This window comes from Eurosta solidaginis, chromosome 3 (assembly GCF_040869045.1).
Source record: "Eurosta solidaginis isolate ZX-2024a chromosome 3, ASM4086904v1, whole genome shotgun sequence".
NCBI lineage: Eukaryota > Metazoa > Arthropoda > Insecta > Diptera > Tephritidae > Eurosta > Eurosta solidaginis.
This window is the reverse complement of record NC_090321.1, coordinates 256357428-256374950: the sequence shown is the minus strand read 5'-3', so window position 1 is coordinate 256374950 and position 17523 is coordinate 256357428. Positions and strand designations below refer to the sequence as shown.

Sequence of the window (17523 nt, the reverse complement as noted above, 5' to 3'; positions counted from 1 at the left end):
GAATTTCTTTTTTTGCCCAGATCATTTTGATATATAGAAGTCTATATCTATCTCGATTAGTTCATGCCGTTACAGGGTACCGTTATGCGTACAAAATTAATATACTCTCTGAGCTCTGCTGTGGAGTAGCATCAGATTGGTGTCGAAGTAAAGCAATTTAAGGCTGTAAGAAATAGCATAACAATTAAATATCTTTGTAAATATTTTCGTTTTATTGATTTTCATTTAATAGTAGACTTTTTAAATTGCAAATATTTTTTTATACATACTATTTAATTACACAATTGTATGCATGAGTTTATGTGTGTATAATGTATGTGTAAAATATAAAATAATTAAAATTATTTATAATAATAGTATGATTGAAATATTAAATATTTATATGTAGCATACTATAGCTGACTGATTACACAAATTACATTTATTCTCATTAGGTGAAATAATAATTTTCACTGGTTCTAACTTTTCTTATTTCGGTTACTTTTTTTATTGTATTATATACATACATACATATGTAATACATATTAAATTGTAATGCTTTTTTGTTTAAATTGCAAAAAAAAAAAAAAACAAAAACCATTGATATAGCGCCTTTACCACAAAATTATTAAAAGTTATTGCTTGCTATTATGTTTAACATAATGTGCTAAGAGTATACAAACGAAGCTTAATGTTGGCATATTTTTTATATGTTTTGTTTTTTTTAAACAAAAAACTGTTTTTAAAATATATATCTAAATTAATGCTATCGATTATTGCTGAGGCTCTCAAGAGTTATTGAGTGCCAATTGCAAATATATGTACGAGTATAAGACTCTGTAGTAGATATAAACAAACAAACTGCATCACGCAGTCAAATTCAAGCATGTAGAGCGTTTTCAAAGATTTACCAGGATTCTGCTAGTACAGATTTATTGCAAAATATGATATAATTACAAATTATTCAATCACTTTGCCGAAAAGGAGTTTTGACTACACCCACCGTTTCTAATGAATTTAATTGATTTTTCTTCATGCCTTACCGCAATGAATGCAATATTTTTCAAAAATTTCAACGATTTTCAACAATTTTCTTTAAATGCTCTTAGCAAGTGAACGGAACATTCTAGAGTAATTTTGTCATAAACAAAACTCTCATTTACTTCAATAGTGTCATAATTCAAAAAACATGACTTTTGAGTTAATAACATATTGTGACGAATATTAGCAACACTAAGGCATACTATCATCTCTAAGCCGATACTAAGCAGTCACTTGTATCTACATAAACAAATCAATCATTATCAGCCCAATCACGCAATCCATCGTAGACTGTTTTTTCGGGATTCGTAACATTCGAATTCGTAACATTGCTACGATGGATTGCGTGATTGGGCTGTTTTAAATATTTTTCGCGTTTCGTAAATTTTCTCCGTTGGCAAGAACTTGTCGTAGATAATTTCAAATAAACGTCAAAAGTTTACGTTCCGAGTGAATTCAGTGATGCCACTGTACGAATTTCGAATTTACTTATTACTTTCGGAGACGTTCGGAAACGCGGTCGAATTGTATGATAGCAATTTCGTAACTTTCCCGAAAAAATAGTCTACGATGGATTGCGTGATTGGTCTGTATGCCTACACATACAGCAACGGAGAGATACTCACAAAAGTATGCAATCATCAGCAAAGTAGTTCTCACACAGACACACATGCATATATCTGAGATGCTCACAAAAGTATGCAATCATCGGTGGGAGTATCACTCACATATACACGCGCATATGCGAAGCTATAAACGTGCACCTGTAGTTTATAGCTGGTAAACAAGTAGTAAATTCTAGAAGTATGCGAACGACACAGCAGAGAGTATAAAAGGAGCAACAGCTGAGTAAGCAGAATTCAGTTTTTTTTGAACAAGCTATAAGTTGCGAAGTGAAGTTTAATTGTGAAGTACTTTCAAAGCAGTCTAATAAAGACCATTTTGTAATACAGAATATTAGAGTGTTTTATTCAACAGTTTAGCGATACGAACGTAAGCAGAAGTTTGCAAATAAGCGGAGTTCACTTAAATTCGTTATAAAAAATTTTTTGTGATGAGTTAAAAATTTACCACGTGCTATAAAAATTAAAATATGCCTTTATATGCGCAACATATGGCAGTTGAAATCTTTGAATGGCTCTCCTGGAAAATTGTGTTTTTTGAATTATGACACCATTGAAGTAAATAAGCGAAAAGTGTTAAAAATTTAACTGTATTTCATTGTAAAAACATACTGCAGATTGTGATGGCTTTTCTACAGTATTTCTACTACTTTGGTCACTACTACATCTGCCTGAAAGATCTGACAGCTTGTAGGTTCTGATTATTTTCGGATCATGTGCGTCTACCATTTCAACTTTAGCTCTAAGGTCTCCATCGAAATGCCAGTATTAGATGGCGCTACAGTGCTATGGTCGTACGATCTGCTCTGAAGCTGTTGTTTTAACGATAATGTCACTCCCCCCAAGCAGGATACTAGCCCGACCTTAATTGTAGACGTAAATGTTATACTAATCAGAATCCGTAATTGTACCATCCAGTTTACACATGTATTTATGTAAACAGTAGATATGTACGAGTGCTTCGGGAAATTTTGTATGTGAATGGGCATAGCGAAATAAACTTGAATTGCCAAGTCTGAAGTTCCTTCATATTTATAAACGCAACATCTTGGTTGATTGTGGCGATGTTACTGGAATGCATAAGCTTGTGTTAAACGCATCTATATGAAAAATTTCATTGTGCCGCGCGCTTAATACGTGGTAAGACTTTATATTATTTTCATATTAATTTGTATGCAACGTTCAAAAAATCTGTATTGGGTAAATCCTTTTATATTTTCGACAAAAACATTCTTTTTTGAAGGCAGCTGTGTTGTGTGAGCAGGTGTGCTTGCAATTTTGTCTGACTTAAAGCCTTAACTAACTTATAAACCTGAACGTTTATATGTAATAGAACTTTATACAATTCAGTTATATAATATATCATATAAATTTTATATTTTGCAATTAATTTTGGAAGCTAATTGTGTGATGGATGAATAATCAAACTGATTGCATTAAAAAAAATATATATATTAGATGGGTCGATTTATTAACCGATATCGCGCGCCTGCCAAAATACTGCTCTCAGAACCGCCACGGTTTGTCTCCTTATGCCCCAGAACACCATCTACATAATGAGGCGAGAATACTTCCCATCAGGGAGATAAATCAGATGCTAACCAAACAGTTTCTGTTAAATACCCAGAAACCTGGGCATCCCAACAGACATCTGATTGATGAGCCAACATCGCCTAGGGGCTTAAGGTGTCATCTCCGTAAGCATTATGAGGAAATACGGCACCTGAGAACTCAGACGTATGAAGAAAAAAACAAAAAAAAAAACACAAGCAGGTCCTCAGTGAACTCCACAAACAGGCGTTGGACCTTTATGCCAGGAGTTGTCCGGTGAATCCAGTACTCAAAGGACAGTACCCAAAACTTGTGGAAGAGGAGCGCATACTCCCCAGGGAAACGCGAGTCACTCTAGCTCAACTTCGTTCTGGATACTTTAACAGGCTAAACTCTTACCTATCCCGAATCAACCCCGACATACAAAATGTATGCCCCGCTTGCAATGTGTCCCCACATGACACCAACCATCTCTTTAATTGTAATGTGGAACCAACGCCTCTAACACCACTTTCATTATGGTCCACCCCTGTTGAAACAACAAGTTTCCTTGGACTCCCGTTAGAGGATATTGATGACAATCGGTCGCACCTATTGTGTGGGGCGAAGCACTGCTACAACAACAACAACAACGAGTTTCAGCGCTACTTATTCGAAGAACAAATAAACCACAGTCTCAGTGCCAGCAATTGGTTGCAAGACCATGAAAAAATATATCCCAATCTGTCGAAAATCGCCGAAAGATATCTTGCGGTACCTGCCACTTCAACAGCTTCTGCAAGGGTATTTTCAATTGCTGGAAATGTAGTTAGTGCCACACGAAATTTTTTGAGTCGGGAAATGATATCGGCACTTGTTTTCTCACACCAGAACAAGAAGAAAATAGTTTAACATCATATTACATACTTCTCAATACGAGCCTTTTTTGTATTCACTGTTAATTGATTTAAATGCCCCACGAATTTATTGTTATTAATGTTAAATAAACATATATGGTACATCATTTTGTTGCTTTCACTGGATAACCAAAAATACGGTTATTAACCGGATCTTCATAAATCCGGATAGTTTCACAAACGAATGTTAACCGGATATCCATGCCGTCCGGATTATATCCGTGTCAACGGATATCCATATGGATATCCGGATATTCGAATATGCGGATAGTCCCAGCCCTTAGCGAGATATATACATATGTAAATGGCATTATCGATTATTTGCTGCAGCGATAAACCCCCGTTCGATATAGGCTTAAAATTCTAGAAATTACTAGTTTTATTGGGAGCTGGACTGGAATAAACTTTATAAGCGACAAGTTTCAATACCAAGCTAAGAGTCAACTTTACTTTTTGTTTCGTTCTAAGCTAGTGGCATCAAATGTGCTTTTTTTCTGCTTTGTGGGCATGTTTCGATAGTACAATTCAAATTGAGCTATGGTAATTAGTAAACACTGCGAGCCGCAGCATAACGCTTCAATTGAAGATTCAACATTTAAGCTAACTTTTGCAATTTAAATTAATAACTGATGTTTTTTTGCTCGCATATGTGCATGCTTTTTCCTCGCTTTTCATTTTTGTTGTTGTTTTGTCACTAAAAACTAATTGCATGTTGCGTTGATTTAATATTAATTGGTTTGACTATTTCCAACACTACCATCGCCGCCTCCACTATCACCATCAGCTGCAATTGCACCACTTTCTTTAGCGCGCTGTCGTCGCTCTTCTTCTTGCTCGTGCTTAATTTGTGCAGGCAATTTAAATTTCATTTGCACTTTAAGCACTTCACGCAGTTCTTGTAGCTCCTGTTGACCTTGCATAAGACGTTTAACACCACGTGGTAAACCACGACAAGATGCTAAATTTATTGAGCTCATATGCACACAGTTTGCTAATATCTCCTTAACTGCATCATCTGAGACCGATGAGCCACAGAGATTCAAATGCCTGTAAACAAAAATAGCACATTTATTGCATAGTTCAAGCTTCAACAAATAGATAAAAAAAAGTTCTTAATCTTACGCTAAAGGCGATTCGTTGCCCTTTTCTGCTAATGCGCGCAATGCATTATCCAAAGGTTGTTGTACATTCGCCCATGCCAAATCTAGCTCGATAAGACTGTGCGCCCATTTTGATGCTATTAGCTCAAGGCCAGAACTATTTACAAGATAAAATAAATAAACAAACAACAATGATAATAGAAAACAAGTAAAGGTGTCCAAGTTCGGGTGTAACCGAACATTATATACTCAGCCTGAGCTTCAATTCCACATTTCATTTCAGATAAATTACTTTTCTACATAACAAGTGGCACCGCCCGTTTAAAAAAAAATATCTCCGAAATATAAGCGAAATATCATTGATTCAAAACTATTTTTTGCCAAGTTATAGGCTTATTATTTTAGTCTACGACCCTTTTAAATATCTTTTATATAAAAGTAGGCGTGGTCTTTAACCGATCTCGTCCATTTTTACTAGACAAATTTCCTGCTATAAGGAAAATATGTGTACAAAATTTCATTACGATATGTTAATTTTTCTTTGTCATGGCTCCCGAAACATAGAAAATTGCTTAATATAAAAGGGGCGGTGTCACACCCATTTTCAAAAATTTTAGTGTTTTCCAATTTAATGTTATAATTCAATTTACAAAGTAAAATTCTATTGATACAAAGCTCTTTTTCGCTAAGATATAGAGTATTATTTTTGCCTACGAACCTTTTAAAAATCTTTTATATAAAAGTGGGCGTGGTCTTCAACCGATCTCGTCCATTTTCCCAGAAATATTTCCTGCTATAGGGAAAATGTGTGTACCCAATTTTATTACGATCCGTTGATTTTTCTTCTAGCTCCCGAAACATAGAAAATTGCTTAATCATAAAAGAGGCGGTGCCACGGCCATTTTTTTAAATTTGAATTTTTTCCTATTTATTGTTATAAATCCACTTGGGAAATGAAATACCATTGATATAAAGCTCTTTTTTACAAAGGTATAGCTTATTTTATTCGTCCCCGACCCTTTTAAAAATCTTTTATATAAAAGTGGGCGTGGTCCTTAACCGATTTCGTTAATTTTTCTTCAATGCATTCCTTATAGTAAATTTTGTTACGATTGTTTGATTTTATCACAAGTGGGCGGTGCCACGCCCATTTTAAAATTTGTTTTCAAATTTTTATCAAGAGTCTCAATATCAGTCCACATGTCAAATTTCAGCATTCTAGGTGTATTATTTACTAAATAATCAGGTTTTTATGTGTTTCCGAAATGTTATATATATAAAAAGTGGACGTGGTTATCATCCGATTTCGCTCATTTTCAATACCAATCTATTCTGGGTCCAGATAAGCTCGCGTACCAAATTTGATGAAGATATCTCAATATTTACTCAAGTTATTGTGTTAACGGACAGACGGAAGGACGGATGGCTCAATAAAATTTTTTTTCGATGCTGATGATTTTGATGTATGGAAGTCTATATCTATCTCGATTCCTTTATACCTGTACAATCAACCGTTATCCAATCAGAGTTAATATACTCCGTGTGCAAAGCACGCTGAGTATAAAAAAAGGTTTATAACAGCGTATCGCTAAAAAAACCTCACCCATCACGTGTTACTGAGCAACCGGATAAGTATAAATGCTTAATATCCCATGCTGGCAAACGTATGAGACTTTCGTGCGTAAGTCGTGCACAACCGCGCACATCCAACAATTTCAGCTTTGAGCTTGTCTTTAATATGCGCTGCAAATGATCATCGCCAATTACGCGCGATTCGTCGGTTAAAGCAGCAACGGACAGTTCTTCAAGGTCGGGAAAACCGGGAGAATCCATCTGTGGGAAGAAAAAAAAAGCTATAGACCCTGATACTCGTTTTATTTTTATTGACATAGGTCTATTCGTAGGCTTACTGTCTCTTGCAGACTTGCATTGCTCCATGTAATGTGTGAATTGGTAACGCGCAAAACTTTTAACTTCGGACAACCGTGTTGTAGTTTTTCAATATGTAAAATACCATGCGATGTCGCTTGTGTAGTAACATTTGAAAGGTCTAAATTCAACAAGTTGGGACAATGTGTCTGTAAGATAACGAAACAAAAATTGTAGGCCTAGAGAAACCACAGTGCAGTAAACATTAAAAAATATTCCCTTATAGTTTTTTAGATTGTTCTGAGAAAAAGGCAACAAATAATGAAACAAGTAAGGAAGGTTAAGTTCGGGTGTAACCGAACATTACATACTCAGCTGAGAGCTTTGGAGACAAAATAAGGGGAAATCACCATGTAGGCAAATGAACCTAGGGTAACCCTGGAATGTGTTTGTATGACTTGGGTATCAAATGGCATTTTTTTTCATTTTTCGTAATTTTCGATGTCGAAAAAGTGGGCGTGGTCATAGTCGGATTTCGGCCATTTTTTATACCAAGATAAAGTGAGTTCAGATAAGTACGTGAACTAACTTTAGTAAAGATATATCGATTTTTGCTCAAGTTATCGTGTTAACGGCCGAGCGGAAAGACAGACGGTCGACTGTGTATAAAAACTGGGTGTGGCTTCAACCGATTTCGCCCATTTTCACAGAAAACAGTTACCGTCATAGAATCTATGCCCCTACCAAATTTTACAAGGATTTATTCGACTTATGGCATTAAATGTATTCTAGACAAACTAAATGAAAAAGGGCGGAGCGACGCCCATTTTGAAATTTTCTTTTATTTTTGTATTTTGTTGCACCATATCATTACTGGAGTTAAATGTTGACATAATTTTCTTATATACTGTAAAGATATTCAAATTTTTGTTAAAATTTGACTTAAACATTTTTTTTTTTTTTTAAATTGGGCGTTCTTCATCCGATTTTGCTAATTTTTATTTAGCACATATATAGTAATAGTAGTAACGTTCGTGCCAAATTTCATCATGATATCTTCAACGACTGCCAAATTACAGCTTGCAAAACTTTTAAATTACCTTTTTTTAAAAGTGGGCGGTGCCACGCCCATTGTCGAAAATTTTACTAATTTTCTATTCTGGTTGGTAAGGGCAACCCAACCACCAAGTTTCAGCGCTTTATCTGTCTTTGGTAATGAATTATCGCACTTTTTCAGTTTTTCGAAATTTTCGATATCGAAAAAGTGGGCGTGGTTATAGTCCGATATCGTTCATTTTAAATAGCGATCTGAGATGAGTGCCCAGGAACCTACATACCAAATTTCATCAAGATACCTCAAAATTTACTCAAGTTATCCACACCAATTCTAAATATTCTCGCGGATTTTTTTATTCCCGCGGAAAAATTTCTCCAATTCTTTTCTCCTAGGGAGAAGAATAATTGGGGAATAGGAATTTCGAATTTTCGAAGTCCGCTGTTTTGTCAATTGAAATTTCGTTGCGCATTTCTTATTTTGTTTAAAAAATAGAAAAGTTTATTTATTGTTGCGAATTTGTTTGAAATTAAGAAATAAAATGTAAACAATGCATAGTATGGCATTTCATGTGATATTCACTGAAATGAGTAATGAATTGGAGCCACAGCAACATCAACAGAGGAGCATAAGAAGAAGAAGACGGCGGGATAATACAAATCCGCCGGAGTTGCCTGCTTTCATTCAGCAAAACTATTTTCTGGCGGCCAAGTCGAGTTGAATTAGTCTTTCATCATATGCCAAAATCTATTTAAGCCTTCTTAACAAATCCTTGCGCAATTTCTGGATGGCTGCATCAAATATACGAAGAGCTCTTCCGTTGCTTATGACATACTTTTCGACTTAAAATAAAGAATATTGTGGTTGTTGTTGTTGTTGTATTAACAGTGAGAATATTGTGGTAGAATGTAAATACATATTTTAGCACAAATTTGTACAAATAAGTGTTCTTTCTTAAAAGAACCAATTTCCTTTAACAATTTTTATACATTCCCTTTAGTTTAACTAGTGAAAAAACTCCTATGAAATGGCAGAGAAATCTCCCTCTCCCTTACATTCATAATACCTATTTTTCTCCCATAACCCGTTTCCGCTTTTTCGAACATTGTTCAGAATACGAGGAAAGGGAGAAGTTAAAAAACTCACAAGGAATTTTTATTTAGAATACGAGGAATGGGAGAAGGGAAAAAGCTCGTACGGAATTTTCGTTTAGAATTGGGCTCATCGTGTTAACGGGCAGACGGACAGACGGACGGATGGACATGGCTCAATCCAATTTTTTTTCGATACTTATGATATATATGGAAGTCTATATCTATCTCGATTCCTTTATACCTGTACAACCAACCGCTATCCAATCAAAGTTAATATACTCTGTGTGCAAAGCACGCTGAGTATAAAAAAAGCGTGCACAGCAGTTGATTTGAAAAAGGACTGGTTATTTAGAAAAAACATTTTACGGTCCTATCAGATAAGCCTTTTATGCACATAACAGTGAAATAACGACTTCAACTTACAGCCAGAGTTGTTACAATCTGCGGTATACCAGCCAAACGATTATGCGCCAAATAAATATGCGTTAATCGCCCATTCATTGTTTGTAACGCATTACATAACGATTGCGGACCAACCGCACTTTTACTCGCATTCATTTCCACCTACAAAAGTATACAATTGATATAAAATCCTTTAGCTAAAAATGCTACCAATCAACGTATTTCTTACATTAACCGAACTCAAATCGAGACGCTGCAATTTTTGCATATTCTCTGTGAGATAAGCTAGATGATCGCATGTGAAATTTTTCCAGCCCGACAAGGTAATGCTTGTAATATTTGGGCATCCAACAGCCAATTTGTTTAGAAAACAATTAATATCTGTCATTTTCCAATTCGCTAAAAAAGGAAACAAAGCCAGTTTTTTTTTTTAAGTTATATAAGTGATTTTGCAATTGTTGAAAATAAGCGGGGACCAAATTTAAGAGATTTGCAAGCTTGAAAAAATGCAGTTAAAATCTTCGTTTCTCCTTAGCACCAGTTCTTGGCCTTTACTATACTATACTTTTCGAGCTCTATCTTTTCACATCTGTGACAAGATTTTTGTTATTTCCAATAAATTCAAATGTCTTGAATAATAGTCTAAGAGCCCGTGACTGCCAGACCTTCGTCATTTTATAAAAGTTGAAATTTAGCCAGTGCATACCTACTCTACTCCATGGTTGTGTGATTTACTCAAACTGTGACTATCTGTGCAAGAACAAACTAAATGTTGTTTACAACAACATTGCTAGATATGTTTATGGGTTGAAGAGACTTGACCACGTATCACAACATGCTGAAAGGTTGCTAAACATTTCTTTCGAAAATCTTTTAGAAGTCAAAACACTGTCCTTCCTCCATAAATTGATACACACGAAGGAACCTGACTATCTATATCGTAAGCTTATTTTTCTGCAATCATCAAGATCGGTGCTTCTTCTTAAGCACATTAGATACCGCACGCTAACCTCTGCACGCCAATTCTTTGTTACTGCAATACGTCTTTGGAACTCCCTACCTACAAGTCTTCGACTCTTAAACTGGATCTCAAATTGTTGTTGTTAAAATGTTCATTTCTAAGTCATTTTCCTTTCTCTGTGTCTTCTTTCTTTATTTGTTAAATACTATTCGATCTATAACCAGCCAAAGGTTATCATCACTAGGTGGTGGCTTATGACTAAAAAAATATGTTCCACTTTTTTCTGGTTTGGATAGTTTTTGAGACGCTCTTTCACGTGGTGAAAACTAGAAAGTCCTCACTTGCTTAGAAGTGTTCTGGAGATGGGGCCTTACGTTTTCTTGATTTTTTTTATTGCAGCTGATGTCGCAGGTTTCTTCAGTTCTTTCTTTTTTGGATCTTGATTTGAAGATGAAGCTACAGACTTCTTCGGTTTAAGTTTTGACGACGAAGCCTTTGGTTCCTTCGATGCCACTTTGGTGGCTGGTGAAGCATCCTCAGATTTGTTTGATAGCATTTTTTTCGCTGGCAATGGAACCAAAATATCCGCATTCGTGGGGTCTAAAACCAAGCGTCTGAGATTCTGATAAATATACCACAGACGCTGCAGAGATAAATCGATTGGGTGAATAATATCGGGCATGGTGTCATCAACTGGGATTAATGACAGTTGAAATGATTCAACATCTTTACTGTCAGCAAAGTTTTCAAAGAGTTTTTGCCCATTACAAAATGGTGGACTTGTGTAATCCTTTAAGTGGCTTGTAGAATGGTTTAAAATAACTATTCCATTCATACCAAACGACTTTTTTTCGACGAAACAGCTGAATTATGGCCACCTGGTGACGATTGTACGATGCACTTTGTCTGTGCACATCATTGCTGATTCGATATGGCTCTCAGTATAACCAAATCAAGTTCATGTTTTGATAATTCTAGATAGTTATTTCTTGCAGTTTCTATCATCTTTCGCGTATAATATTTTGGCATTTATTATTACAGCAATCTTACGGTGGCGGCCACCGTGGTGTGATGGTAGCGTGCTCCGCCTACCACACCGGATGCCCTGGGTTCAAACCCCGGGCAAAGCAACATCAAAAATAGAAGAAATAAGGTTTTTCAATTAGAAGAAAATTTTTCTAAGCGGGGTCGCCCCTCGGCAGTGTTTGGCAAGCGCTCCGGGTGTATTTATGCCATGAAAATCTCTCTGTGAAAACTCATCTGCCTTGCAGATGCCGTTCGGAGTCGGCATAAAATCATGTAGGTCCCGTCCGGCCAATTTGTAAGGAAAATCAAGAGGAGCACGACGCAAATTGGAAGAGAAGCTCGGCCTTAGATCTCTTCGGAGGTTATCGCGCCTTACATTTATTTTTAATCTAGCGAAATAAATTTATTTACCAGTTCCTTTTCTTCGTTATCTGTAATACACAAGTCCACTGTAAAAATATTTTCATCCAATTCCAATTCAGCTTGAAACAATGCTTGTAGTTCGTCCTCGTAATTGATACCAACATCATCGAAAGAATCATCATCGTTCTCTTCGTTTTCACAGAAATATGTTTGAAAAACCTCGCTAAATTCTTCTTCGACAGACATTATTCACAAGCGACACACGTGCTACTCGTTCAGCATTGCTTTTAAATCTGAGCACTCACACGATTCTTTTTCGGCCAGAAACTGGTTTGCGCTTTGCATTGAAAAAAACATGGCTCTTTATATACACACACGAACTTATCTCATTTATGCTCGTTTGCCATTTTTGGTTGCCTTTTGTGCATGACTGTTCATAATGCAAAAGAAAAACTACTAAGAAACTGAAGAAATGCATTGTTTATCTTTAACAGCTGTTTCTCGCAATTTCTTTTTTGAGTCATAAGCCACCTTTTCATAGGCCGGGTCACATATATGAAACTCAGTCTTTATAAAATTTCTTTTTCTGCAAAGTTTTTGCCCGATATCTATTATAGCCACTATGACTCAAGTTTTATAATAGACCAACGATCCTGCTTCAGTTGGAAGTATGCACTGACGAAATTTCAGCTTTTATAAAATGACGAAGGTCTGGCAGTCACGGGCTCTTGCTCTATAAGTCTTATATCAATCGGCTAATTTAAACTCTGGAAAATATACTTCAGTATCACAATTTAACAAAAAAATCGATTTATCAAAATTTTATTTTTTTTATTTAGAAAAGTTTTGAGCTCGTAGTTTTCCAGCAAAATCAATTTTAATATGCCTTGTGATGTTTTCTCTGATTTTTGGTAATTTTTTGTCTTTTGGCACACTTGCTACACTCTTTGGGTCCCTGAAAAAAGCAGTGTATCTACTAACCAACATTTAAATCTGTGCATTCGCTGCATCGATTATCGACGAACCATTTCAATTTCAACTCGGTGCGGTACTTTTCCTTTATCCATGCAGATAAATCCATACTTTTCCACAATGTTGGCGTCAGCGATACATTTCGCCATAACGAACAAACGCGCCCGAGCCGACAAAGTGTTGGCAAGCAACCTTCTCGATCGATTAGTATTTCGAAAATCTGAAATTTATTTGAATATCTATATGAATATGTATTTATGTAGAAAGAATTTTCAGTTTATTTACCTTGTATAATATTTCTTGTGGTATACGCGCACCCCAATCACCTTGCTCAACCGAAGCACGATATTTTTCGCCCTGCTCTTCCACGCTAGTAGCTGAGACTTTCTTTTGACCAACGCTCTTATCTTTTTTACCACGCTTCCCACCGCTTGTTAACTCAATATCGCTTTCATCGCTATCAAGACGCGCTTTTGATTTTGCTTTTCTTGAGCGTTTACGTGATGTTTGCTTACCAGAAGCTGTTGAGGCGGCATTAGAAGCAGATGATGTTGATCTGACGCCAGTCATAGGCGGTGTAGCAGCACCGGCTGAGGCAGACAAGTTGCCCGATGAATCTGATTTTTTTATGCATAATTTGATTCCTGTTTTATTGTCGCTTAACTAAAACGAATATACAAAAAAATTTTAATCTTCTACTTTGAGGAAATAAGTGCACTGCGCGATAAAATGGAAACCTAGTGCTTGTTGTTGTTGTAGCGATAAGGACACTCCCCGAAGGTCTTGGGGAGTGTTATCGATGCTGATGGTCCTTCGCCGGTTGCAGATCCTGTACGTTTTGGTACCAAGCCCGACCATCTCGGGGGTTGCCAGCGCAATATATAGCTTCTCCAACCCAATTGTCAACCTCACCTACCCGCGTCGAATCCTGTTTCATTAACAGACGAGGCTCTGGCGACCCCAAGCTCCTCATGGAACTAGGGGGAGGGATGGCCTTGAAGTTTTAATGTTGTCATATAAATCGTTCCCGAGATGGTCGGGCTAGTACCTTAATGTTGCTTTGTTACCGGAACGTACCGGACTATATCCGGCAAAGGACCATCAACATCGATAAAACTCACCAAAGCCTTCGGGGAGTATCATTATCGTTAATACAACAACAACACCATCTCGGGACGACTTGTTATGACCACATGCGTCCTTCTAGGCCATACCGCCCTCCCACCCCCTATCGCCAGAGCCTCGGTTGTTAATGTAACAGGATTCGCCACGGATAGGTGAGGTTGACAATTGGGTTTGGAGAAGGTATATATTGCGCTGGCAACCTGAAAGGATTGCGCTACAGAACCCCTTGAATCTATTTGGTATTTTAGTCGCCTCTTACGACAGGCATACCTACCCCCTAACCCGCTGGTGGTGAAACCTAGTGTTTCGTTTTGGCTATCGCACAGTGAATTTATAATAGTATTGAAACCTAGTGTTTCGTTTTGGCTATCGCACAGTGAATTTATAATAGTATAAGTCAATAAATACACACCTCGCTTTCATATATCGGCACTATGGGTTTTTGTTTACGTTGTCTTGGAGTACGTGCCGCCTTTTCTTTTAACTTTTTATTCATGGCCAACATATGCGGTTTCCCGCTTGACTTGGGTATGGTACCATTAGCAATCACATTTATAGGTTGTACGACGCGTTTACCACCACCACCAGCATCCTCATCGTTCTTTACCGCGCTGCTACTTGCCGAAGCTGATCTTTTTGTAGCTGATTTAGATGCAGTATCATTAGTAGCTATAGCTCCTGATTTTTGTGTATTTTCAGTAGCTACTTGTAATATAGCTGCTGATGCTAAGACTTCTGAGCCTGTTACTCTTGCACCAACTACAGCGCCTGGAGATAATTGTGAGTCTGATGCTGGTGAAGAAGATGTTGCTGTGTTAGCATCATCTGTTTGTGTTGTATCTGACTTGGGTGGAGAGATTATTGTATCTGGAATGGTAGCATTTATACCAGCAGCGGCAACAACTATAGACGCGGCTACCCCCATTGCCTGCATAATAGATGCACTTTTTGTTGTTGCTTGTTCTGTTTTTCTTGGTGCTGGCTGTCTGATTGGCGGCGTTTGGGACTGTATTAATGGTGAACGAGAATTGTCAATGTTATCAGATGCCATTGATGTATCTTCTTTTTGGCTGTCATCATCCTCACCTTCATCATTGTCAACACCAGCAGTGTGCTGGGAGTTGTTTAATGTAATTAAAGCATTTGTATCAATTGCTGTCCCTTTTGGTTCTTTCCAAATATTCGCGGTACAATCAGGTTCCTTATTAGAAGCAGCCGCATTTACTTCGTGTTTATTATTTTTCTTAGCGTGATTCGTTTTTACGCTACCACTTGCGATATTTGTTTTGCTTTTCAGCGGTTTAGATAAGCTATCAGCTATATTGTAATCGCGTGTATCTTCGGTCGCACAAGTACCACTCAGGGGATTTTCGGTTCCTGCATTATTATATAGCATATGTCTTGTTTTGCCTTCTCTTGGTTCTGCTTTAGCTTTGTTATTTTTTTGCTTGCTTTTATTCTCTCCGTCATTTGAAACTTTGGAAATATCTTTCGGCACAATAGATATCTGAGATTCTCTTTGTTGTTGTTGTATTGCAGTATCATCGCTACTATTAGATGGACTCGCCGAAATATGTTCTATTTCCATTTTAGAAGGTTGTTTTTAAGCCAAATAAATAATCTAAAACTAAAACAATTATAACACATCTATTAGTTAAACAGCAAAGAACAATTACAATAACTATGAAATGAGAATAAATTTTCCCTTGAATTTGTCAGCAAAGCCTTATAACTTTTGGGAGCAATAGTTCACGCCAAGCTTATGGTAAGACTTACGTTGTTGTTGTTGTAGCAGTGCTTCGCCCCATCCAATAGGTGCGACCGATCACAAATTGTCATCAATATCCTCTAACGGGTGTCCAAGGAAACTTGCAGTTTCAACAGGGGTGGACCATAATGAGAGGGGTGTTAGAGGCGTTGCTTCCACATTACAATTAAAGAGATGGTTGGTGTCATGTGGGACACATTGCAATTCTGGATAGGTAAGAGTTTAACCTGTTACAGTATCCAGATCGAAGTTGAGCTAGAGTGACTCGTGTTTCCCTGGGGAGTGTGCGTTCCTCTTCCGCAAGTTTTGGGTACTGTCCAAGAGGTGCGACAGATCACAAACTGTCATCAATATCCTCTAACGGGAGTCCAAGGAAACTTGCAGTTTCAACAGGGGTGGACCATAATGAGAGGGGTGTTAGAGGCGTTTCTTCCACATTACAATTAAAGAGATGGTTGGTGTCATGTGGGACACCTTGCAATTCTGGATAGGTAAGAGTTTAACCTGTTACAGTATCCAGATCGAAGTTGAGCTAGAGTGACTCGTATTTCCCTGGGGAGTGTGCGTTCCTCTTCCGCATGTTTTGGGTACTGTTCTTTGAGCACTGGATTCACCGGGCAATTCCTGTCATAAAGGTCCGACGCCTGTTTGTGGAGTTCGCTGAGGACCTGCTTGTGTGTTTTTGGCTTCATACGGCTGAGTTCTCAGGTGCCGTATTTCCTCATATTGCTTACGGAGATGACTCCTTAAGCCCCTAGGCGGTGTTGGCTCATCAATGAGATGTCTGCTGGGATGCCCAGGTTTCTGGGTATTCAACAGGAACTGTTTGGTTAGCATCTCATTTCTCTCCCTGATGGGGAATATTCTCGCCTCATTATGTAAATGGTGTTCTGGGTACATAAGGAGACAGCCCCTGGCGGTTCTGACAGCAGTATTTTGGTAGGCCTGTAGCTTCTTCCAGTGAGTAGTTTTTATGCTTGGCGACCATATAGGGGACGCGTAGTATGCACTCGGCTGGCCAATTACTTTGTATGTGGTAATGAGCGTTTCTTTGTATTTCCCCCAAGTACTGCCAGCAAGAGATTTGAGGATTTTATTACGGCTCTGGATTTTCGCTACTATTGCGGCAGCATGCAATTGTTTGCGAGTTCTGAAGCAATTGGCCAACACTATTCAATCCCATCAGATATTTTATTGACCTAGTTTTAAATTATTAAACACTATTTACAGCGAGATCTTAACAGAAACTGCTTATTAGCCATGATATTGTCCCCTTTAACTTCGAGCAGCTGGGTATCATTATCGAGGGCAACGAGAAAGCAGGGGCGCTGCTGAAGGCAGCGAAGTTAGGTCGAAGAACCATGCATGAAGGAGTTAGCAGTCACCTACTGGTACTCCAATTGCAAGATAACCAGGCAAACCTGACCGAATTACGATAAACAAGTAAGGAAGGTTACCGAACATTACATACTCAGCTGAGAGCTTTGGAGACAAAATAAGGGAAAATAACCATATAGGAAAATGAACCTAGGGTAACACTGGAATGTGTTTGTATGATATGTGTATCCAATGAAAGGTGTTAATGATTATTTAAAACGTAATGGGCCTTAGTTCTATAGGTGGACGCCTTTTCGAGATATCGCCATAAGGGTGGACCAGGGGTGACTCTATTAGAATATGTTTGTACGATATGGGTATC

At 37.5% G+C, this 17523-nt stretch overlaps 1 protein-coding gene across 5 annotated transcripts in view; it reads right to left on the bottom strand.

The window, feature by feature from the left end:
* Positions 1 to 209: 209 nt before the first annotated feature.
* Positions 210 to 17523, bottom strand: part of Fbl6 (F-box and leucine-rich repeat protein 6) — a 68863-nt gene continuing 51549 nt past the window's right edge. For all 5 annotated transcript variants that reach the window (XM_067776031.1, XM_067776035.1, XM_067776032.1 and 2 more), the window contains exons 3-11: positions 14469 to 15683; positions 13217 to 13594; positions 12941 to 13151; positions 9839 to 10008; positions 9631 to 9771; positions 7101 to 7268; positions 6794 to 7023; positions 5213 to 5347; positions 210 to 5137 (exon numbers count right to left, since the gene is read on the bottom strand). In XM_067776031.1, coding sequence (XP_067632132.1) covers positions 4819 to 5137; positions 5213 to 5347; positions 6794 to 7023; positions 7101 to 7268; positions 9631 to 9771; positions 9839 to 10008; positions 12941 to 13151; positions 13217 to 13594; positions 14469 to 15644 — 2928 coding nt within the window. In that variant the 5' untranslated portion in view covers positions 15645 to 15683 and the 3' untranslated portion in view covers positions 210 to 4818. The remainder of the gene's footprint in view (positions 5138 to 5212; positions 5348 to 6793; positions 7024 to 7100; positions 7269 to 9630; positions 9772 to 9838; positions 10009 to 12940; positions 13152 to 13216; positions 13595 to 14468; positions 15684 to 17523) is intronic.